Source organism: Lissotriton helveticus, chromosome 3_1, assembly GCF_964261635.1.
Source record: "Lissotriton helveticus chromosome 3_1, aLisHel1.1, whole genome shotgun sequence".
In the NCBI taxonomy this organism is placed as follows: Eukaryota; Metazoa; Chordata; class Amphibia; order Caudata; family Salamandridae; genus Lissotriton; species Lissotriton helveticus.
In genome coordinates this window covers 1,552,524,550-1,552,550,396 of record NC_136061.1, presented here as the reverse complement: position 1 = coordinate 1,552,550,396, position 25,847 = coordinate 1,552,524,550, and the positions used below count along the sequence as shown (strand labels likewise).

General features: G+C 46.4%; 1 protein-coding gene across 1 annotated transcript in view; it reads right to left on the bottom strand.

Annotated features, from left to right (window-relative positions):
- The window catches only part of DLAT (dihydrolipoamide S-acetyltransferase), a 236,143-nt gene that overhangs the window by 176,106 nt on the left and 34,190 nt on the right, over positions 1 to 25,847 (bottom strand). Inside the window, exon 2 of the mRNA XM_078682302.1 lies at positions 15,762 to 15,863. Coding sequence (XP_078538428.1) covers positions 15,762 to 15,863 — 102 coding nt within the window. The remainder of the gene's footprint in view (positions 1 to 15,761; positions 15,864 to 25,847) is intronic.

Sequence of the window (25,847 nt, the reverse complement as noted above, 5' to 3'; positions counted from 1 at the left end):
CGTAAAAGTGTCAGCCAAGTTAGGAATTTAGTTCTAAAACTCATTCTCTCCAACACTGTGAATAGATATGGCCATTTGACTGTGTTGAATGTCATACAAACATCAAGTGACATGACCACAGCATCTTCCTGCAGTGTGTCTACTCTTTCCCAAAACAGGTTGGAGCATGCGTAGATTAAGTGCAATGTTTCATCCCGGCCTGAAGCCGGACTGGTCAGCGTGTAAAAGTCTCGGAATGATCTGCACGACCCGAGATGCGAGTAGTTTAGCCAGAATTTTGACTTCAGCATTAAGCAGGGAGATCCCTCGATTTACCATCTTTATGGATCACTACTATTGAGGCCAGCTGCTGGTCTTCAGGGAGATTCCCCTTTTCTCTGCTTTCTAGATACATGTTTTTAAGGTAAGGGCTACCTTGTTAGATGCCAATTTATATAATTCGATTGGGAGGCCAATGGGTCCCATCACCTTTCCTGACTAAATACCAAGGATCCCTTGGGCCACTTCCTCATCTGAAATGTCGCCCTCCATCAATGCTAGGTCGTCAGGGGTGAGGGTGGGAAGGGGTATATCTGCCAGCAATTCCCTCGCCTCTGATCCCATGGATGTCACGGGCGGTGTGTAGATGTGGTAATAATGTGTGGCAAATGCCTCCGCAATCTCTTGCGGGTCCCTAAGTACTTATCCTGTATCAGTGCTAATGGCGGTGACTAGTCTACTCGCTCGCGCCTGTTAAGCCAGGCCAGCAATTAGCCTGCTTTGTCTCCCACTTCATGTATTTTGTGCTGTGTGGCTACGTGTCTGGCCTCAACAGCCTCCATTGCTAAATATTTATACTCTTTCTTCTTTAGGCTCAGGGCATGATCGATGGTTTCGGGGTCATCTCCTGTCAGTTTTGTTTCTAAATCTAGGATTTCCTTCACTAGTCTCTCCACGGCCGCTCCTTTCCTTTTCACAACCCACTACTAGGGAAACTACTTGTCCTCTTATCACAGCCTTAAAGGCTGCCCATAAAATCTGTGCGGATTCCAAGGAGGCCTCATTTTCTTTAAAGTAGTTTTCCACGGTCTGTATCAGTCCTTTCCTAACCTGCAGGAACTTCAGGTACCACAGATTCAGCAAAATGATTGTCCCGGGCCGTCGTGCAGGTTGCCCACAGCGGTGAATGGTCCAAATCCCTCTCTCTAGGTGCTGCACTTCTTTAAAATTTACAGCGTGGTCGACCATGTTGAGAATGTAGTATATTGTGGAGAGGCAGGGGTGTGGGATTTAATAAAATATCTACATGTCCATGGGACAAGCTGCTTCATAAATCTACTTGTCCTGTAAAAACATCCACTTGTTTCTTTGGTGCCAGGCTGAGCAGCGACAAATTATTGCAGCATTCTCATTACATAGGAGCTCTGATAATAGTCTCTCTGATTATGAAAGGGCTCATACTATAGAGTAGTTTTAATATGAGAGACTCCCTGATTTTGCAACCTTTTTGCAGAACTACATAATGGGGCTGGAAGCAGCGGTAAGCAATAGTTCCAGGGTTGAAATGCCCTTTTGAACCTATGCAAACCTACCACCTTACATGTTTTAGGGGGGTTCACCTACTTTTCTCCAATCTTTTTCCATACTGCGAAAGTTTGGAAATTGACTTCTGACAAGGGCAGAAGTAAAACTTCATCCAGAGTTGGGAAAAAAGTGGTTGGAGGGAAGGTGAACTTGATTTACTAGCCCACTTCTGTAAATCCCTGTTAATTCATGAAATCTGTAAATAAGCATTAATACAAGGACATATACTATGGGTGCAATTTTGTGACTCTCTAAGAATTGGGCACCTAATTAGGTCAGCATTAACCTAGACCTTTTGCTTTTACTCAAAATCACTCTCTGCTGGCTTCACTGTGAATGACAGCATTCTGCTCTTTCATAAGGAACATATATCGGCAAGCAAAGTAGTTTTGCTCAGTGCAATGGACTACTGTGGCAATGTGTGCTTTTTGAGACCAAAGGATATTTTTGCCAATGTTTGTTCTAATGGTGAGGACCCGACAGCTATCACAACATTAATATTTTATAAACACCATATCAAAACATGAAACCTATTGACAAAACTAAAATGTTGACCACCAATGTCAGACCTTTTGGCTTTGCCAGTGCTTGTTTATTTTTCAGACAATGCTACGTTAAAATCCCCTTCTATCAGGACCATTCCCTCTGAAAAACTCAGTAGTACCTCCCCCAGGACCTGAAAGGCTATATTATGTAGTGCTGGGGGGGACATACACAGGCAGGATAGTAAGAGTCTTACCTTCCCATGAGCCAGACACTACTGCATATCTGCCCTGTGTATCTATCTGCCCATGTGTGGTCTATGGTCATGAAGAAAGGAGAAAGGATTTCTTAGGAGTATCCCTACCCCTCTAGATGCTGTGATAAATACGGCATGGGCAACTAATTTATACCCCAGCGGTCTAGTGCTTTAGAGGTATTACCCAACGAGTCTCTTGTAGCAAGACTACATCTAGGGTGTGTTGTTTTATGTATTGGAGCACTACCGCTTGTTTCAGCTCGTCTCCCAGACCATGGACATTCCAGGAAACTAGCCGCAATCCCGGGTCAACCCTAGTGTCTGCCATCGTCTGTCCGATAACCCTCTAGTTCTTAGTTTCCCTCCCCTATTTGGTGTTGCAGGGGTAGTATCTAATTTGGTGTATTCACTCTAAGCTCTGGTCAGACGCGGCACCGCCCACATAATAGAACGCCCCGCACTGCGGCGAAATTATCGATGCGGTAACGGGCTAACTCAACTAGTAGGGAGTGTAATCCCTTCTCACCCTGCCCCTCGTGATCAATGATGAAGTAACTCTTAGTAATGTAACTTGTAGCATCCTCTCCCTGCAATCCAGGTTTGACACTACCCGCTTCCCCAACTATGCAGAGTGCATATCGCCCTACCCCAACCTGAATTATGGAGGACTGTTGCCTAATTCCTATGCCCACTGCCCTCCTTTCTTTATTAGGGAAATAGTACATTTGTAACTTTACGAAAGATCAGTCCTCTGCTGTGACAGTGCAATCCCTAACAGCACTATGTCAGAGATGGTCCAACACTGCTGGGGGTCCCCCAAGGTTTTGGCACCCAAATTGGATCGGATTGGCCATTGGGCTTCTAGTCATCACCCTGACTCTCCATTGGTCCCTCCACAGAACAAGGAACCTGGAGAGAGAGAGAGAGAGAGAGAGAGAGAGAGAGTGAGTGAGTGAGTGAGCGAGCGAGCGTGTTCCCATACGACTTCTCACACCAAAGAAGGCAGTTCATGTCCTGTTGCCTCAAAACCCGCTCGCCCAGGTTCTTGGGTTCTATGCTCCATGAGCTCTGTCTTTTCGACGGTCTGTCCCTTGGTGCCTTGCAGCTTCTACCCACCACTACTTTTCATCCGTCGAACCATTCCCAAGCCATCACTGGGGTCTCGAAAAACCACACCTTGCCATCAGCCTCGATCCTCAGCTTCACAGGGAAGAGCATGAAGTATTTCACACCCTTGTCACGCAACACTCTTGACTTCCAGAAACTTCGCCACCGTTTTTGGACTTTTACAGTAAAGTCCAGAAAGAAAGTTTTGGCATTGTTTTCATAGGTTACGGCGGATCGCTCCAAGCAGTTTGTAATACAGCATCTTTGTCTTGGTAGTTGAATATGAGCCAAAGTCTGTCTTGGTGGAGCTCTGGGTTTCGGGCATCCCCCAGGGCCCCAGTGTGCTCTTTCAACCGAGAAGAATTTTAGAGGCTGTGCGGTTGTAGGTGCTGTGTCACCAATTCCTCTACGAAGAGGTCTGTTGTCTGCCCCTCTGCTCGCTCCAGGACTCCAATTATTCACACATTATTTTGCGGCGATCTGCTCTCATTCTCATCTAGATTAGCTAATCGAGTTGCGGCTTGCATGTCACTGACTTGCTGCTTTAGTACTTTCGAGTCCTTTTGAAGGTTGGTTATGGTGTTCTCCACTGTTTTGACTGTCGCTTATCTTTCGGAGGTCCGCTCTGACTGATGAAACTTTGGTTGTGATGGAGTCCATGCGAGTTTCTAGTGATGTGCGCACTCTATTTACGGTTTTCAGAACATCTCTCAGCTTTGGGTCTCACCCTCTATCGATGGCTGGGCGAGACCGCGAGCCTGCTCTTGCTGTTTATGAACTGTGAACTTGCCCAGATTCGTTTTGTGCAAACTATGCATTCCTTTCCCACCTAACATCTTGGTTGGTGAGGTGGGCCGTGAGTGTCAGGCAAGTACTCCGGGTATTCAAAAGGTAGTATCCCTGACCGTGGATGGCAAAAACACTCCACTTGGTCTGTTGGTTCTCAACCCAGCCCCCCGCCCCCAGGAGACCAGGCCCCGCTCTTCGCTGTTGCGGTCTAGGTTGCACAGGGCTTTTGATCTACTCGACCACGGGCCACAAGTCAGTCAAACTCTTTATGAAAGCGGTGAAATGGTTCACTAGCCAATGCAGGGCCCCGCCTGGAGATCGGTCATGTAGTGTCCTCACCACCTGGTCAGCAAGGGTTGTCAAGCAAAACCACAGTGAGCTACTCCACTGTCCTCCGCAGGTCTAGTACAGCGTTCTTTGCCACTGTGTGGGTCACTCTTATACAGCAGAGGGCACCCCCTTCTTGTACCTCCACGAGAGGACCCAGCTGTGACCTCCCCAACACTCCTTGGTTGTATTGGGGTGACGAATGGCTGCCTCCAGGGGCCTTGAGCCGAAATTTCTGCAGTCAGCCCCCACTGCTTGCAATCCTGTTTCTTGCTGTCGAGGGTTCGCCAGGCAGGGTTGTCCCTTCCAACGAGCAACACTCGCCGTCACCTTCAACCTGGGCACACTTGTGCTCGCCTCTTCTGCTGGGTGTGTTTGGTGCTCCTCCATGGCACCATCGGCGTTGACTCTGTAAGGCCAACCAGGTAGTCATGATGCAGGTAGGTTCAGCTCTCAGCGGATAAACGGGTGATCTGCAAATTGGATCCTGTTTCCAGGCAGTGCAGCACCACTCCGGTTGCCCGGACAGAACCCGGCCTGCGGCCCGTTACCCCCCCCCCCCCCTTCCACCCCTGGGCTCTCCGCACCAACCTTCAAGGGAGAGGGGCGCGACTCCACTGCAATGCCACTGTTTACTTCAGACTGCTCTGCAGGAGTCTCTCAAGTTGTTCCGGAGCCAACCATCACCACCAGGCTTCTGGAGGTTCTATTCTTTTCAGGCCCTGGCTTACATGCCCTGGTAGACCGATGCTGCTTTCCTGTCTCTCCGTTGCCCTGGGAGGTTTCTTAAAAGTGGGCGCCATCACAGCACTGCGCGGGATTGTCGCAACTCTAGCGAGCAGCAATCTTCCTCTGCGTTTGGCCAGCCCGCCCCCCATATTTTACATTCTTAATATGTGTAAGAACAATTCTATAGGTTGACCTAAAATAACTAAGTTACTAACACTGCAAGCCTTGAAAACCATATAATTGAAGGGATTACATTTTTGATGTGTCATGGGTAGTGTCCTGATAGGAATTAGGAAAATTCAAGATAGTTTATACAAACCTTTAGATATTGTAATTTATAGCCCACAATAGGACAATGAAGATATTTCTGCTTCTCTCACCTACCTTTGAGCAGTCTTTTCATAAGCAATGAAAGTAAAAAAACACAAGCAACGTAGCCGGTCATGGCACCTGAAGGGAGACTTTTGGGGGTAACTCCAGACTAGACTGACTGCTTCTCTTTTGAAGAGTGTGTTTTCCCAAACGATAAGTATGTCAACATTGGATATTCGAAGCTAGCACTTGGGAGGGGGAGGGGGGTTGGGGGGGTAACTTGATTTTAAAAAACTGGATTTTGGTGTGAATTGGGGTTTTCCAGCTCACAAGTTACATGGCTATCAAAAAGCTTGATACAGGTTTAAAAGCCTCCAGGTAGTGGATCTTGAGCCAGAGGGGAATTCCTCAGGCTGGGAAACATTATAGGAGGGCCTGGGATGCTCCTTAATCCCCCAAAAAGCAGTTGGAATCCTGAGCAGCTGTGGAAACTGGCCATGGTCTTGCTCTGACTTTTCAGGAGCATGAAACAGAAGAAAAGAGTAGGGTGGCAACATTCATTGAAAGAGCTGCAAATAATTGAAGTGCATTGGTGCCGATACGACAAACAGGAAAGCTCCAACTTTTTAAGCATTGGATTCAGCAATTCTATGAACTCACCGTTGACACCTGGATAGCCTGTGAGCTAACCCAAGCCGTTTAATCAATCTTGTGAAGCAATTTTATCCACAAAAAACTCTGTCAGTGCAAATTTACTCTGTTGTGTGCATGGTACTGTAGGATTACCTCTGTCCTTGAACCCATCAAGGGCTAGGGGTAGCAATGGTAAGTTTTTTTCACTTATTAAAAACCCAACTTACTTCAAAAGGTAAAGGAATACCAGAAATGTCTTCGTTTCAGATAAAAACAAAATGGTATTGTTTTACTGGTCCCATGTTACTGTCTTTAGGGATAAATTAGAAAACTTCTGTTTCTAAGCTCCAAAATGCTGCCCACGTTGCTGCTCTCAGTTTTAGAGAGCCAAGACAATGTGTCCCTGTGAAGAGGGCCGACTACTGGTTTACTTCATGGGTTAGCACATGGATTTGCAAAGAGGAGTATTTGAGCCTTCCCGAGCCTTCCATCTTTCATGCCCCTCCCAAGTGCTAGCTTCGAATATCCAATGTTGACAGACACATTGTTTAGAAAACGCACTCTAGTCTGGAGCAACATGAGAAGGCAAACTGTGCCAGAGTCTGTATCAAAATGTACACACAGGTAAGCTTCTTTCGCCGTCCCCTTACCATTTGACTTTTCTCACTCAGATAGAAGCACCCAAAGGTTTACCCCGGATCAACCCCTTGCACATCTCCCTCTCAGGCTTCTTCAACATCTGCTGCTGGTTTCTTTTACCCACAGATGGTGGCGGGTGCTCAGAAGGCCATCCTGCTCTGTGCATCTGGCTAGAATATGGGGGATTCACTCAAGGACGCCTGCACTCCAGCCGCTGACCTCGGACTTTGGACCTTTGTGACCACAGCTAGCGGAACCCGCTCCGCGGGTCCCGCGTCGCAGAAGGGGGTGACCGGAGGCTGTGCTTCGCTGGGCGGTGAGTGTGTGACAGGGCTGCGAGCAGCAACCCGGACTCAATCTCCCAGGAGTCCCGGGTTGCACAGGCCGTTCCAGCTGGCCCGCTCTCCCTGACCGCCCCGCCCAGCTCCACCTGCCTCATATTTCGCCCTGACTGCACCTTCCAGTGGGATTCTCTCAAGGACGCCTGCACTCCAGCCGCTGACCTCGGACTTTGGACCTTTGTGACCACAGCTAGCGGAACCCGCTCCGCGGGTCCCGCGTCGCAGAAGGGGGTGACCGGAGGCTGTGCTTCGCTGGGCGGTGAGTGTGTGACAGGGCTGCGAGCAGCAACCCGGACTCAATCTCCCAGGAGTCCCGGGTTGCACAGGCCGTTCCAGCTGGCCCGCTCTCCCTGACCGCCCCGCCCAGCTCCACCTGCCTCATATTTCGCCCTGACTGCACCTTCCAGTGGGATTCTCTCAAGGACGCCTGCACTCCAGCCGCTGACCTCGGACCTTGGACCTTTGTGACCACAGCTAGCGGAACCCGCTCCGCGGGTCCCGCGTCGCAGAAGGGGGTGACCGGAGGCTGTGCTTCGCTGGGCGGTGAGTGTGTGACAGGGCTGCGAGCAGCAACCCGGACTCAATCTCCCAGGAGTCCCGGGTTGCACAGGCCGTTCCAGCTGGCCCGCTCTCCCTGACCGCCCCGCCCAGCTCCACCTGCCTCATATTTCGCCCTGACTGCACCTTCCAGTGGGATTCTCTCAAGGACGCCTGCACTCCAGCCGCTGACCTCGGACTTTGGACCTTTGTGACCACAGCTAGCGGAACCCGCTCCGCGGGTCCCGCGTCGCAGAAGGGGGTGACCGGAGGCTGTGCTTCGCTGGGCGGTGAGTGTGTGACAGGGCTGCGAGCAGCAACCCGGACTCAATCTCCCAGGAGTCCCGGGTTGCACAGGCCGTTCCAGCTGGCCCGCTCTCCCTGACCGCCCCGCCCAGCTCCACCTGCCTCATATTTCGCCCTGACTGCACCTTCCAGTGGGATTCTCTCAAGGACGCCTGCACTCCAGCCGCTGACCTCGGACCTTGGACCTTTGTGACCACAGCTAGCGGAACCCGCTCCGCGGGTCCCGCGTCGCAGAAGGGGGTGACCGGAGGCTGTGCTTCGCTGGGCGGTGAGTGTGTGACAGGGCTGCGAGCAGCAACCCGGACTCAATCTCCCAGGAGTCCCGGGTTGCACAGGCCGTTCCAGCTGGCCCGCTCTCCCTGACCGCCCCGCCCAGCTCCACCTGCCTCATATTTCGCCCTGACTGCACCTTCCAGTGGGATTCTCTCAAGGACGCCTGCACTCCAGCCGCTGACCTCGGACCTTTGTGACCACAGCTAGCGGAACCCGCTCCGCGGGTCCCGCGTCGCAGAAGGGGGTGACCGGAGGCTGTGCTTCGCTGGGCGGTGAGTGTGTGACAGGGCTGCGAGCAGCAACCCGGACTCAATCTCCCAGGAGTCCCGGGTTGCACAGGCCGTTCCAGCTGGCCCGCTCTCCCTGACCGCCCCGCCCAGCTCCACCTGCCTCATATTTCGCCCTGACTGCACCTTCCAGTGGGATTCTCTCAAGGACGCCTGCACTCCAGCCGCTGACCTCGGACTTTGGACCTTTGTGACCACAGCTAGCGGAACCCGCTCCGCGGGTCCCGCGTCGCAGAAGGGGGTGACCGGAGGCTGTGCTTCGCTGGGCGGTGAGTGTGTGACAGGGCTGCGAGCAGCAACCCGGACTCAATCTCCCAGGAGTCCCGGGTTGCACAGGCCGTTCCAGCTGGCCCGCTCTCCCTGACCGCCCCGCCCAGCTCCACCTGCCTCATATTTCGCCCTGACTGCACCTTCCAGTGGGATTCTCTCAAGGACGCCTGCACTCCAGCCGCTGACCTCGGACTTTGGACCTTTGTGACCACAGCTAGCGGAACCCGCTCCGCGGGTCCCGCGTCGCAGAAGGGGGTGACCGGAGGCTGTGCTTCGCTGGGCAGTGAGTGTGTGACAGGGCTGCGAGCAGCAACCCGGACTCAATCTCCCAGGAGTCCCGGGTTGCACAGGCCGTTCCAGCTGGCCCGCTCTCCCTGACCGCCCCGCCCAGCTCCACCTGCCTCTTAATACATCTATAAGAACGAGATCTATACGCTGCGCGGGAGCGCGCGGGAGCGCCCGGGTTAAGCCCGGGACAAGGGCGGGACAAGGGCGGGACAAGGGCGGGACAAGGGCGGGACAAGGGCGGGACAAGGGCGGGACAAGGGCGGGACAAGGGCGGGACAAGGGCGGGACAAGGGCGGGACAAGGGCGGGACAAGGGCGGGACAAGGGCGGGACAAGGGCGGGACAAGGGCGGGACAAGGGCGGGACAAGGGCGGGACAAGGGCGGGACAAGGGCGGGACAAGGGCGGGACAAGGGCGGGACAAGGGCGGGACAAGGGCGGGACAAGGGCGGGACCGTCTGTGGCCGTCCGGGGCCGAAGGAGGCCGGGCTGGGCCCACTCTTTTTCGCCTTCACCCCCCTAACCCAGCCGAATTGTGCTACAGGACCCCGCTATGTCTACAACGGCCCAAGGAGGAACTCCATCAAGGGCAGGGGGTAGCATTAATGGGCCCCTGGATAATTTCTTTAAACCAGCGAAGGGGGAAGGGGGAAAAGAAAGCTCCCTAGAGAAGCGTAGGGGCGAGCGCCGTCGCTCCATTGAGTCTATGAAAAACCGACCTATTAGCGAAATAATCCCCTACCCTATCTCCCAAGAGGAAAGTCCCTGCCAGGGCACACCGCTTATATCATACCAAGAGGACGTTCCTTTACTTTTACGGGATTCTGTTCCTAATTCTGCCACACTTTTTGATCAGTCCATGGAAGTTACCCCTCCATCAACCGACAGTAATACCACGGTTGATCTGATTATTTTAACATCCCCGGTAGCCAAAATTAAGAAAACCAAGCCTAAGCAGTCCGTGGTGGCAGAGATACACAGCCCTCCACCCAACAAGCGTAGAAGAAAGACAAGGGGTGGGCAGGGGAAAATCAAAACTCCTCACTCTGATTTTGGGAAAAATCATAAACCAGTGCACTCCCCTGATGGGCCCAAAGTGATGGTACAAGTAGTCGCTCCCCCTAAGAGTAACAATACATCTACTGCCGTTGCTAACAGTGACGTAGGGAACATCCAATCTAATACATCATCCCCTGCTGTATCTCTTGGGAGCATAGAATTTTTACTAAAATCACTTTTGACGCCTATCAGCGAGAGCCTAAAAAAATTAGATACCAGGCTTACTACCCTAGAAGCTACCCTAGTGAGTCTAAATGCTGCGACTAGCAAACAGAATAAAGCGGTAGGGCAAAATCCCTCTGCAAGGTTCCCTCCCCGTTCAATACCATCTAACCCCAATGTGGGCCCTATGCAGGGCTCCCCCGTAGTCGCTCCCTTGCCACCACTTATGTCTATTCAACTACCACCCCCATTGAGCAGTCCTAATACTGCCCCTCCTGAGCTAGCAGTAGCAGCCACACATGGACCATCCCTTGGCATAACCCATAGAGCCCAACCCGATGCCAGTTCTCCCCCACCTCAGGAAGGGAGGCTTGCACCTAGAATTCGGAGACCGGATTTGCCCCCGGAAGCCAATAGCTTTATGGTAGTACTGGCGGGTGCCCCTCCTCTGGAAAGTGGTGAAAAAGAAAATTTTATAACACTCAAGAGGAAAGTCATCAAGTGGCTTAACTGGAATAGGCCCCTACCTCCTCATTTTAATAAATGAGATCACCATGGTCAGAAGGGTACCTTGGCTGGGGAGGACGAGGAAATCAATCATGGGGGATTGTATTATGGTCTCCTTCCGTGACCCAGGCACAGTTCTACACATTTGTGCAGGGACGAATAGATCACTGGACTCCACTATTCAGTCCCTGCCAGTCTCCTTTTTCTTCCCCCCCACCCGTATGTACCATGAGCCAGAATAAGGCAACTGGACAAGGGTAGAGCGGAGACCTAGATATCGGGAACATGCCATACGTCCAGTTAACCAACTGCCGGATACTCCCTTCTTCCACTACAATCGGTTTAACTGTTTGGGGGGGTTGGAAGGGGTTGATTGACTGTTTACAAATAAAGCCCCGCAAACTACAACCACGGAAAATGGCTTTACTGATTCTCCCCAGCAAGTTGGAGCCATTACAGAAATTGTACCCGCTGTAACTAACTCTGAACAAACTGAGCCGGCTCAATCCAATATTCCCCTTTCCGTGACGCCAGATACAGAGCATCTGAGACTTATCTGCTGGAATGTGGCTGGAATTGTCAACAAGTTGTTTACCCCGGACTGGGTTGCATACATTGAGACAGGGGATGTGTGTATGTTTCAGGAGACCTGGGCTAGGGAGGAACATACCCATCAGGGATACCAGTCCTTTTCTATCCCGGCCAGGTGGGAGGGCAAAGGCCGTCCTTCTGGTGGATTAACAACATGGGTAGCTTCCCACCTGGGCTGTGAGGCTTCACGCTTAGTGGTACCTTCTGACGATATCCTTGTGGTCTTATTATCTTGGCCGAATCAAGTAAAACTTGCCTTTATTAATGTCTATTCTAGGCCAGTGGGTGTAGCCAGGGAGTCACCTACGATTGCTGAGCTCGCAACCTATCTAGCTGAAATACCCGGGGATGTACCCTATATAGTAGGGGGGGACCTAAATTCCCAATTTGAGCCGCTGCCTGGCCTCTTAGAGGGCTTCCAGATGGAGGAAGAGGCCAGGTGGTCAGTACCATCGGTAGAAGCTCCTCCCCCGAAGGCTTGGACACCCTTGGCGTTGCAGATCACAGCCCTAACCCTAAAGTTTGGAATTAGAGCCTGTAATGGGCGAGTTAAATCAGATGTACCTAGTAGAACAACCTTTAACAGAGCGGGAGGAAAATCCCGCTTGGACTATATTCTGGTACAGATAACCAACTGGTCTACCATTAGGGATTTTAGGGTTACCGAACGGCTGGAAAGTGATCACAACGCATTAGAACTGGATTTCACACATCCCGGCCTCCAACAACATATATTAGCGAGTGAGGGAAACCTACCTGAACTGCTTCTGGCCAACAACAAAAGAAGGATCAGGTGGGAAAAAATAGTGGCAAGCCAGGAGAAACTCCCGAAGCTTTATGCGGGGCTAATCCCTATCCTAGAGAGTGTAGGAGGGCTGGACATTGAGAGGGGCAATACGGAAACACTTGGTAAATTATACCAGGCCCATGAAGATCTTATAAAGGGTATGAGTCCTTTCCTGTATAGCAATGCACATAATGCAAGTAGGGGGCAAGCGCCAAAAACCATGTGGTATAATGCGGCCTGTAAAAAAGCAAAACAAGAACTTCTAAGAAACATTAAGGAGGGCTCAGGTGGGGAGACGCTAAGAGATAGCAGACGGGCATATAAAAAAGTACTTGCCCATGCTAAAATTGAATGGGAGGAGAGCCAGTGGGAGGAGCTCAACAAATCCCTTGTAACGGGAGACCACAGAATGTTCTGGAGAATAGTGAATGGGGGGGTCGGGGAACCTCCTTTCAGCTATTGAGCCCAACATTGCAGCTGGGGTCTGGCAGGCTCATTTCCAAACCCTTTATAGCTCGATGGGGGGGGATAGCATGGGTGATACTTGCAGTCCCCAGGGGGCATATGAGGGGGAATTAGTAACAGTGGGAGAGGTTAGGGCAGCAATAGCTGGTTTGGCCTCGGGTAAGGCGCCAGGTCTTGACGGCCTGCCTGGAGATCTTTTTAAGCAGGAACCAGATGTGTGGGCCCCATATCTAGCCGTTTTGTTTAATGGAGTCTTATGCGGCATGGAAGTCCCAAGTACTTGGCTGGGGGCGGAGGTGGTTCCCATATTTAAGAAGGGCTCGCCCCTGCTTCCAGCCAATTACAGACCAATTAGTCTGATTGATGTGCCCCAGAAGCTCCTTGGGAGGGTACTGCTCAATCGGCTCCAGGACTGGGCAGAAGAAACGGAAGTCCTTAGTCCTTACCAGGCTGGATTTAGGAAGGGAGTATCAACGGTGGACCAGGTCTTCCGATTGAACATCATCCACTGGAGGACAGTGGTTTTTGATGGTGGTAGCTTATACACAATATTTGTGGATTTAAGAGCCGCCTTCGATCTGGTGCCCAGAGGCAAACTTTGGAGGGTCCTGGCCGAGATGGGCGTACCTGCGGACATTCTAATAATCTTGCAGAGGTTACACCACAACAACTATGCCAGGGTGCGGTGTGGAAAGTCGGGGGAGCTGACGGACAGATTCCCCGTTGACAGGGGGGTTAGGCAGGGCTGTGTGCTCGCACCGACCCTGTTCTGCCTCTTTGTCAATGGGGTAATCGCCCATTTGAACGGCATTGAACATACTGATGCTCCGAAATTGAACGGCAGCAGGGTGCCTGCAATTATGTTTGCAGATGACACCCTGCTGCTGTCCAAAACCCCAATGGGGATCCAGCGGATCCTTGATTCTTTCGTGGCCTTTTGTATGGATAGGGGCCTAGAAATTAATGCTGGAAAAACAAAATTCATGGTCCTGAACCCAAGTAAAAAATTGCGCCCGAATCCACTGCTGGGAGAGGCACGGTTGGAAAGAGTCTCCACCTTTGATTACTTAGGTGTAACCTTGAATGAGTCTATGTCGTGGGGGGCACACCGGACCAGGGCCAACCTTAAACTGGTACAGACCACTGGGGGCATTACACGGATGTTGAAAAACTCGACTTATCGGCCTTTGGGGCCGCTCATCCAGATCTACAAAGCGCAGGCCAGGGGCGCTACAATGTATGGGGCGGAACTGTGGGGACATACACCAACCTGCAGTCTGTCGGTAACTGAGAATAATTTTATCAGGCAGATAACTGCACTCCCGCCAAGTACCCCGCTCCTTCCCCTGAGGTTGGATCTGGGATTGAGACCAATAGCCGATGAAATAGGACTGAGACCCATAGTCTTCTGGCGAAGACTATGGAGCAGTGAAGCACTTCTAGCCTATAGGGCCGAATTAGGGGAGCTGATATCCCACCCAAAAGCGTTACAGATCCCTTGGCTAAAATATATCCAGAATTTATGTACGTCACTGGGGTTTCCTGATCTTTGGTCCGATCCTGCTGAGGCCTCATTGAGCATCTCCCGCAGAAATTTGGTCGATGCCTATCACGCTCATAAACTATCCTCGGCTCTGGAAAACCAGCGAGAGGGATCACTGACCTCTGTATTTATGCTAGGCAAAGAAACATACAAGATGGAAAGGGTGTTGGACGCTATGTCCCCCGTGCTGGCCAGGAAGCTGTTTCTGCAATGGAGATACGGCATCCTGCCCTTACGGGCTTTTACGAGCTCTTGGACAAACCCGCCCTCCCCTAAGCAGTGTCCAACATGCTCTTATGCTGAGGAAAGTGACTTGCATGTAGTTTTGTTTTGCCCCACGTACTCGAAAGCGAGGAGATACTGGCTTCTCCCACTCATTAGAAACCTTGGTGGCAGAGAGTATCTCCCAATGTATAGAATTTTAAAAACTGATCTTTCGAGTCCAATTGTGTTTGCATTGGCTAAATTTCTTACCAATGTCTGGCATATTCGCACCAGTTTACTGAAGTCACGGACATTGAGTTAGCTTCAGTCTCCTATATGTAAGCCTTTATAGTTTTAACCTACAGATATGTACGATTTTATAATGTACAAGTATGTCTTATTGTTATTGATGATGTTTTATGGTGTATATGTTTTATCTTGTTGTGTATCTTTGATGGCCGCATGGCCGAAATAAAGATTTAATGATGAGAATATGGACCAGCCCCATCTCATGTGTGGAGTATGTTCTCCAAAGCAGGGAAGCAGGCCCCACGTGCTATGGCTTCCTGGCCCGTGCGGGGCTGCCCCTGATGGGAACACCAGCCCAACCATAGTGTATGAAGCACTGTGAAATCACTTGTACTCAACTGTCTGATGCATTTTTAAAAAAACATCTACGTCATTAACTTGGAACATGGCATCCATGTTGTTTGAAGGAAAATCCCTCAGAGTCCAACAAGAGTACAACAGACTTTTTTCTGTGGCAATACACAACTTCTACCCAATCAAATGCTGTTCTCAAGGTAATCAACTTGTGGGTGCAGACAAAGCTCCTTCCTCAGTAGTACTACTTTAAGCTCTTTTTCTGTTGATCACGCAAGGTATGAAAACATGCACTGTCAAGCCCTACCCAAAAAAACTGCTCTCCCACCCCTGTAGGGACTGTAGCAAGACTAAATAGTTTCTTGGTAAAAGTCTTCAAAATTTAAAGTCAGATTTTCTTAGTAATTTGAGAAAACAGTTTAATTAATTTGGTATACAGCCATCATGAGATATTAGTGTGATGCAAGTAACACTATTTCTACATTTCTTCTCTCTTAGAAGTTTACAACTATTTTTTACCTTTATTGTAATAAAAACAGTTTTAAAACCAAGATTTATTATAGCGCATGTTCCTGAAAGAAGCAGACTTTCTTTTAGCCTCATCATTAAAGAAATTGCTTAGGAGCATTAGAGGGGAGATACGTATGTAAACCTTCAAAACCAGATTCCACAGACTGTGAAGAGCATACTGGTCCCTCTTACCTCTGCTATCAGGTCCCCTTCGTTAATTTTGTCACCTTCCTTCTTTTCCCAGCGAGCAATTGTTCCCGTCTGCATCGTTGGTGAGAGGGCAGGTAGAGTCACCTGAAAAGGAATAGTCCACTCATTAAACACCTTCTCTGAAGCAATGTATAACATCATCCATACTAAAAAAGTATCTATTCTTTTGAACCACAAAAACCTAACACCTGATGCTTTAATGGAAAAAAAAACACGACTGCCTTTCAAGTGTATATTGGAAACCCCTAAACATAGGCAGTGCCAACAAGAATCCTGGACAGGTTATACTCTATGCCAAGCGGAGAGCTTGATTGGAAGGGTGGCTGTACTTGGGGTTTGACTGCGTGGGAAGTGTTTTGTACTATGCACGAATAACAAAAGTGGTCCTTTGATCCAAGCTTAGGTCACATCACGTAATGCAAAATGTGCAGTCGATCATAGTAATTGTCTTTTTTGTTCAATTGGGGTTTTGTTATGGAAAGGAGTCTGAGAAGCAAGGGCCTAACAGGGTGAGGAGTTCCCCACACACACAAAATATATGTTGAGTTTTTACCTGGCTCAAGTTTAAGTTTTTTTGTCGGGGAGGGTTCTTAACCACAAGACTATGTTCCACGGACAAGCTCACAATTATGATCAACTAGTGCTTTTCGAAGTCCGGAGACTTTCTACTCTGCGTTCATGGAGTACCATTGCAAATCATAGTTTGACACTGCCATTTAATGAACTTGGTATTCTGCATTGAAAAATAACAGTAACTATGTAGCAGTGGGAATAATGTATTCATTTATATAAAGCGAGTTAATTTTCTGAGTATTAATTAGGTCAAATGATGTAGGATCCAAATAACTACCAGTAAGGGGTTCTTATCAGTAAACAAAAATTACTATCATAATACAACTTTCATTGCCACCAACATAAAGGAATTGATTTTTTACGATGCCTCCAAAAGGAGCTCCCCTTACATCTACCCTAACAGAAAATGACTCAGTCATTTTCTAGAAAGTGCAGGAAGAAAGACCTATTCAGTCTCATGGAGGAGTACAGCTCTATACCCTTCAACTGTGGGATGGAAATTTCAGGTTTTGAGAACATGCAGGCCGTATCAGAAACAAGGGTGCTAGAAGAAATGAGAATAGAAGTGCCCCTTTGCCCTCGCCTCTATTTGGTGCAATGAAAGGTCACAGAGGAACTAATACATGCACACATGACCTAGACGAATGACTGATGATGGTTACTAAAGGCCCACTGTGTCATCTTTAAGTTCTAGTGAAATTTAAAAACAGCAACGATTGAACTTTGACAAACCAGCAGAAGGAACTCACAGTGGCATTAGGGGCCACAGTTCCCTGTAATGTACTGCGCTATAACTCGCAAATGCAGGCTTTCACTCTCCTCACTTCAAGCTGTCACGCAGATTAAATAACACAATAATAACTGACAGACTTTGTAACTTTTATCTAGTAAGCATTAATGTACCTTCCATAAATGTAGCTTGTATCACATTCTGGTTTTCTGAAGAATCAAGCATTAGAGGTGGTAAATGACGTACAGACAGCCCCATCCAAATGCCCGCCTCGCTACAATCTGTCGACCATTCACCAGACACATAGTCCTACCCTGTGGTTATCAATAAGACTAATACATTGAAACTAATACATTGTGATTCTGAAATTACTTTAGATTGTGCCTTATCTTCCTAAGTTCACTTGTCCCTTTGTGACAAAATAGGCAGAAGTATGAACGACAGTCCCTCTAAAGGAAGTTCACTTGAGATATAGGTATTACTATGGTGAGCTTCAACTTTCCTAGTGGTGAGAGAAATACTGCTTAGAAATGAGTCTGTTGTGATGTTTAGTTCGAGGCTGTAACTATCAGCACGGTATCAGTATAGTGCCAGTTCTGCCAAGATCTCTTTGTGGTGAGGACCCTAAAAAACAATAAGCTTTGGAAAAGTCCATCACTCTGGCTTGTTATATGGAATGGAAACGTATTTGCTTTGCTAATTCTTTTTGCCAATTCTGGTCCAAATCAGGTAAAGACATACAATGCTTCATTGCCAATGCTGAAAAAGAAAACAAGCATTTGCAATGCAATAGGTCTCGTATTAGGAAAGTTTGAGCTATTGGTATTGTAAATGACAAATTTTTTATTTATGTTTTGTTTTTGAAAATAGCGAAATAGCTTTGTCATTTACAATGCCAATAGTTATAACTTTCGCAAATGTGACACCTATAGCATTTGTAATGCAATATGTGTTGTATTTAAGTGACTTACAAGTATTGATATTACAAATAACAATGGTTTTTAAATTTGTTTTAATAATTAATACTTACATAAAAGTTATTGTAATTTATAAAGGCAATAGCTTAAACTTTTGTAATTAACATTTGTGAAGATTATGTTCAGTGTATTTTATTGTGACGAAAATCCAAGAACAGAAGTGAAATATTAACATCTTTTTGTTACATTTGTAATAAAGCTTGAAACATTGAGATAACATATTTGAACCAGTTGTTGTTGAATGGTTGCACAGATTGATGCTGTGGTGGAGCTCAGTGATGTGGTGCCACTGAGTGATGCTGTGGTGGTGCCGAGTGATGCTGTATGCTATGCTATGTTTTGTTTCGCTATCCTATGTTTTGTTATGCTATGCTATGCTGTCCTATGCTTTGATTTGTTATGCTATGCTGTTTTGTTATGCTATACTATGTTATGCTATGTTTTGTTATGCTATGCTATGTTTTGTTATGCTATGCTATGCTTTGCTCTGCTATGCTTTGTTATGCTATTTTTTGTTAGGCTATGTTTTGTTATGCTATGCTATTTTTTGTGTTTTATTATGCTATGCTTTATTTTGCTATGCTTTGTTTTGTTATGCTATGCTATGCTTTGTTGTGTTGGTATGCTGTGTTTTGTTAAGCCATGCTATGTTTTGTTGTGTTTTGTTATGCTATGTGTTGTTGTGTTTTGTTATGCTATGTTTTGTTTTGCTATGCTAAGTTTTGTTTTGCTATCCTATGCTTTGTTTTGTTATGCTATGCTATGTTTTGTTGTGTTTTGCTAGGCTATGCTTTGTTATGCTATGCTATGCTATGTTATGCTATGCTATGTTTTGCTCTGCTATGCTTTGTTATGCTATGTTATGCTATGCTACGTTTTGTTGTGTTGTGTTTTGTTATGCTATGCTTTGTTTTGCTATGCTATGTTTTGTTATGCTATGTTTTGCTGTGTTTGGTATGCTATGCTGTGTTTTGCTATGCTATTTTTGCTATGCTATTATATGTTTTGTTATGTTTTGTTAAGCCATGCTATGTTTTGTTGTGTTTTGTTAAGCTATGTGTAGTTGTGTTTTGTTATGCTATGTGTTGTTATGCTATGCTAAGCTTTGTTTTGTTATGCTATGCTAAGCTTTGTTTTGTTATGCTATGCTATGCTATGTTGTGTTTTGTTATGCTATGTTGTGTTTTGTTATGCTATGCTTTATTTTGTTATGCTATGCTATGTTTTGTTGTGCTTTGTTATGCTATGCTATGTTTTGTTAAGCTATGTTTTGTTATGCTATGTTTTGCTTTGCTATGCTTGGTTATGCTATGCTATGTTTTGTTGTGTTTTATTATGCTATGCTTTGTTTTGTTATGCTATGTTTTGTTATGCTATGCTATGCTTTCTTATGCTATGTTTTGTTATGCTATGTTTTGTTATGCTATGCTATGTTTTGTTATGCTATGTTTTGTTATGCTATGTTTTGCTTTGCTATGCTTGGTTATGCTATGCTATGTTTTGTTGTGTTTTATTATGCTATGCTTTGTTTTGTTATGCTATGTTTTGTTATGCTATGCTATGCTTTCTTATGCTATGTTTTGTTATGCTATGCTATGCTTTGTTTTGTTATGCTATGTTTTGCTATGCTTTGCTATGCTATGTTTTGTTATGTATGCTATGTTTTGTTGTGTTTTGTTATGCTATGGTTTGTTGTTTTGCTATATTTTGTTATGCTATGCTTTGTTATGCTATGCTTTGTTATGCTATGCTTTGTTATACTATGCTTTGTTATACTATGCTGTTATACTATGCTTTGTTATACTATGCTTTGTTATACTATGCTTTGTTATACTATGCTATGTTTTGTTTTGCTATACTTTGTTTTGTTATGCTATCCTATGCTTTGTTTTGTTATGCTATGCTATGTTTTGCTATGCTATGCTTTGTTATGCTATGCTTTGTTATGCTATGCTTTGTTATGCTATGCTTTGTTATGCTATGCTTTGTTATGCTATGCTATGTTTTGTTATGCTATGTTTTGTTATGCTATGCTATGTTTTGTTATGCTGTTTAGTTATGCTGTTTTGTTGTGTTTTATTATGCTATGCTTTGTTATGCTATGCTAAGCTTTGTTTTGTTATGCTATGCTATGTTTTGTTATGCTATGCTATGTTTAGTTATGCTATGTTTTGTTGTGTTTTATTATGCTATGCTTTGTTTTGTTATGCTATGTTTTATTATGCTATGATTTGTTTTGTTATGCTATGTTTTGTTATGCTATGTTTTGTTATGCTATGTTTTGTTATGACGTGCTTTGTTATGCTGTGCTTTGTTATGCTATGCTTTGTTATGCTAAGCTTTGTTATGCTATGCTAAGCTTTGTTATGCTATGCTAAGCTTTGTTATGTTATGCTATGTTTTGTTATGTTATGCTATGTTTTGTTATGTATGCTATGTTTTGTTGTGTTTTGTTATGCTATGGTTTGTTTTGCTATGTTTTCTTATGCTATGTTTTGTTATGCTATGTTTTGTTATGCTATGTTTTGTTATGCTATGTTTTGTTATGCTATGTTTTGTTATGCTATGCTTTGTTATAGTATGCTATGTTTTGTTTTGCTATACTTTGTTTTGTTATGCTATGTTTTGTTATGCTATGTTTTGTTATGCTATGCTTTGTTATAGTATGCTATGTTTTGTTTTGCTATACTTTGTTTTGTTATGCTATCCTATGCTTTGTTTTGTTTTGCTATGCTATATTTTGCTATGCTATGTTATGCTATGCTTTGTTATGCTATGTTTTGCTATGCTATGCTATGCTATGCTTAGTTATGCTATGCTATGTTTTGTTATGCTATGTTTAGTTATGCTGTTTTGCTATGCTGTTTTATTATGCTATGCTTTGTTTTGTTATGCTATGTTTTATTATGCTATGTTTTATTATGCTATGCTTTGTTTTGTTATGCTATGCTTGGTTATGCTTTGTTATGCTATGCTTTGTTATGCTATGCTATGTTTCGTTATGCTATGCTATGTTTTGTTATGCTATGCTATGTTTTGTTATGCTATGCTATGTTTTGTTATGCTATGCTAAGCTTTGTTTTGTTTTGCTATGCTATATTTTGCTATGCTATGCTTTGTTATGCTATGCTATGTTTTGTTATGCTATGCTATGTTTTGTTATGCTATGCTATGTTTTGTTATGCTATGCTATGTTTTGTTATGCTATGCTATGTTTTGTTATGCTATGCTATGTTATGCTAAGCTTTGTTATGTTATGCTATGTTTTGTTATGCTATGCTGGTGAGGGTGAGTGAGGGCGAGTGAGTGAGGGCGAGTGAGTGAGGGCGAGTGAGGGTGGGCGAGTGAGGGTGGGCGAGTGAGGGTGGGCGAGTGAGGGTGGGCGAGTGAGGGTGGGCGAGTGAGGGTGGGCGAGTGAGGGTGGGCGAGTGAGGGTGGGCGAGTGAGGGTGGGCGAGTGAGGGTGGGCGAGTGAGGGTGGGCGAGTGAGGGTGGGCGAGTGAGGGTGGGCGAGTGAGGGTGGGCGAGTGAGGGTGGGCGAGTGAGGGTGGGCGAGTGAGGGTGGGTGAGTGAGGGTGGGTGAGTGAGGGTGGGTGAGTGAGGGTGGGTGAGTGAGTGAGGGTGAGTGAGTGAGTGAGGGTGAGTGAGGGTGAGTGAGTGAGGGTGAGTGAGTGAGGGTGAGTGAGAGGGTGTGAGGGTGAGAGGGTGTGAGGGTGAGAGGGTGAGAGGGTTGTGAGGTTGAGGGGTGTGCATCCTATGCTATGTTTTGTTATGCTATGCTATGTTTTGTTATGCTATGCTGGTGAGGGTGAGTGAGAATGGGTGAGGGTGGATGAGAATGAGTGAGAATGGGTGAGGGTGGATGAGAATGAGTGAGAATGGGTGAGTGTGGATGAGAATGAGTGAGGGTGGGTGAGGGTGGGTGAGGGGGTGTGAGGGTGGGTGAGGGGGTGTGAGGGTGGGTATGAGGGGGTATGAGGGGGTATGAGGGGGTGAGGGTGAGAGGGTGAGAGGGTGAGAGGGTGAGAGGGTGTGAGGGTGTGAGGGTGAGAGGGTGAGGGGGTGTGAGAAGGTGAGGGGGGGTGAGGGAGTGTGGGGGGGTGAGGGGGTGTGAGGGCATAGAACGTAATCCGTGACATGAATAGACTCAGGATGACCTCAAGAAATTAATAGATCTTAAGAAGAAGTTTAGGAGGATGGAGGCCCATGGGGAATTTATGCTAGCATATTTAAAATCTGGCATAATCCCTATTGGCCTCCAGATACGTAATACCCCAGGGCTTTTTGTTCACCATCGCGCTTTTCTTGTAAAGTGGAGCATGATTGCGAGTAGATGTTCGGGGGATTTAATGATCCTTATAGTTGAAACATCAAAAGAACTTGCAGTAGAAATTAAAACTGAAGTCGAGGAATTAGAGGAAAAAATTAAAAATTCTGGTAGTGTAGATGAGGCCTTGAAAAAGTTGGAAGAATCGAATAAAGAGTTAGAATCTTTTGCCAACTATCTTGATAAACGGAAAAATGATAAGTAAAGCAAGGATAAAAGATTCTACTCCATTGAGAATGCCTACCCATACAAAGCCCCCGGCCCAGATGGGTTCACAGCCAAATTCTATAAAACCTTCCCCTCCCTGCTGGTGGAACCTCTTCTGCATCTCTTTCGGGAAATAAATGAAAAAGGTGAGGTTAAAGGTACACTGGCTGAGGCTATAATCGCAGTACTCCCAAAAGATGGTAAAGACCCCTCCCTTCCAAAAAATTATAGGCCCATTTCCCTAATTAACCTTGACTGCAAGCTCCTGGCTATGATCCTCTCGGCGCGCCTACAACGTGTTCTGCCCAATCTAATCCACCCCTCTCAAGCGGAGTTTCTAAAAAACAGACTATCTAGTGATAATACTAGGACATTGGCCCACGTTCTGGAGAAAGCGAAGCTTCTGGATACACCCACTGCGGCGATAACATTGGATGCCGAAAAGGCTTTCGACAAGGTCGATTGGACCTTCTTGGAAGCAGTCTTACATAAATTTAATCTAGGCACAACATTTACGAAACTAGTAATGTCCCTATATTCCTGTCCCACTGCAAGAGTCAGGGCAGGTGGCTCTTTCTCCACATCTTTGCGACTGCAACAAGGAACGAGACAAGGGTGCCCCCTCTCTCCGTCTTTGTTTTTGTTAGCAATCAAGCCATTCCTTTACCACATAAGACATAATAATGCTATTGCCGGTATTCCATTCCAAGATTGCACTATAAAACTAACCGCCTAGGCGGATGATGTGCTTATTGTGTCAGAGAAAGCAGATGAAGCTATCCCCGTACTCATGGCTACCATAGATGAATTCTCTAGAGTCTCGGGCTACAAGCTGAACAAGGATAAAACGGAGGTCAAACTCCTGAATAACATCGGTAATAGAGACATCCTTGGAACTTCCGGCTTACGTGGCAACCACACTGTTTTAAGTACTTGGGACTTGACTTTGACAAAGACCTAATCTCAACTTTAAAAATCAATGAAGAACTAACCCTGAAAAAGATCTCCTCACTATTAGACGGGTGGTCACCCAAGTTCCTTTCATGGTGGGGCAGGGCGGAAACCCTTAAAATGATGTCCACACCTCTGGTAAATTATCTGGCTAGCATGCTCCCCATGACATTTACGGATGACTTCATCAAAAAGGTGGATAAACTGTTTGGCGGATTCCTGTGGCGGGGGAAGAAAGCCAGGGTATCACTGAAAAAGCTGCAACTGGCAAAAGAAAAAGGCGGCCTGGGACTTCCCTCGTTCAGAAATTACCAGACAGCATTCCTCTGCAAGCAGGGATCACAGTGGTTGATAAACTCCCCCTCTTATGTCCCATTGTGGTTAACCATCGAGAAAGCTATCATCGCGCATGCGCCCCTACCTACCCTCCTTACCATGGATCTTTCTCACTTGCCTCACTCCAAATACATCATGCTGAATATCAGACGAGCCTTGTTAAGGCTTGAGCAGATCCATAAAACTAACTTAACATTCAAAAAATGCACGTTTACGGCCCTCTGGCGAAACCCCCTGTTTAAATCGGAAGGCAAAACTCTTTTTTGGGACTCATGGTCCAGGAAAGGTATTAACATGGTTAAGGACCTCTATGAGGGGACACAGCCCCTTCCTTTCTCGACCCTACAAGCGACATATAACCTGTCACCCATAGACTTCTATCAGTTCTTAAAACTGAAATCCATCATATCACACCGCAGCCTTACCACTAGCACACCTTGGCTCGTAACCCACTTACCACGCCTCATTCATGCTGGCCACTTCGTCTCTAAAGTCTATAAGCTTCTACTCCCTCTTCCCAAGAAATCCCACAGACAGGTTAAAGGCAAATGGGAATCAGAACCTAACTCAACGGGGGTGGTAGTTGACTGGGATTTGATCTACAGAACGGCCTTATCCAATAAAGTATCCCCTATCCTTTGCCAAACCAAATATATGTTGTTGAACAGAACGTTCTGGACCCCAGATAAACATTTTAAGTGCCACTTGAGAGATACACCCACTTGTTGGAATTGCCAGACAGGGATTGGTGATTTTTCCCATATGTTCTTTCATTGCCCTCTGTTACAGAACTTCTGGGGGAAGATCTTTTATTGTATACACCATGTTTTCAACATTAATCCTGCGAGGGACTTTGTATACGTCATATTAGGTGCACTAGAGCCGCAGTTACCAAACGCACATGATCGCCAACTTTTGGACTTAATGTTAACGCTGGCGTGTAAGGTGATTCTATGCAAGTGGAAAAACACATCAGAAGTCAGCTTTAAAATCTGGCGAGAATGGCTCTCCTTCCTGAGAGGAGCAGATAATCCGGTGTTACAATCTGCTGCCTGGCGACCTTCCAATAAGAGACTTTGGAAATCACTCGATATATCGTCCTTCCACTTTGACCCCCTGTGACGGAACACTTCATGCTGTATACGGCCGTTACTGGTCCTTCGGCTACGGAGCCCTGCACCTGACCTTATTGTTAATAGCTTAAAGTACTAATGGCTTGGACTGTCATGTGTCTGTACATTCTTTTATTTTTCATTCAGTTTTGTGTAAGTTTCGTCTAACAACACATCTGAATCAATCTATGTAATTGAAGCCTTATTGTACTGTATTCTTTTTCTTGTTTTCCTTATTTCCTCAATAAAAATGATTTGAATAAAAAAAAAAATAGACTTCTATAAACAGAACCACTATGTGGATGATAACAGGAACCAACACAAGAGAGTTAATACATTTTCAGACACATCAGAGTCTGAGGGTGAAGGGAATGAGGCATATTACGAACCTGAAAGTAATTTCAATTCGGCACAGGCTATACGTAACCAAGGGCAGCCTTTTTTAGGCAACCGAAGGATGAACCGGGGACGCCCCAGAGTGCGCTTTCAAGCGCAAAGCAGAGGAGGCTACAAGCCTCAACATCACTACCAATAACAGGAGGAACCCCAGTTCATCAGGGAGACCCGCAACCGCCAATATTGGGAGGCAGGGATGCAATTCCCATTTTTAATCTATCTAAAACACATCTAGATGAACATAGCACTAGTCTCCTTTCTAAAAGGTTTGTCTTTTGTTCCGCATTGCGGTGCAAATGTTTTTGAATTGCACAGTGACATCATTTCTTTCTTTCGTAAAATTCGCCTCAAGAAATTCTTTTCGGGTGACAATTTTGAACTCAGTTCTAACTGTGTTAGGAGCCTATCGCTTCCTTCGACTTTCAGTCCCTCCCTGGACCAACTTGGCCCTGAGGTAGCA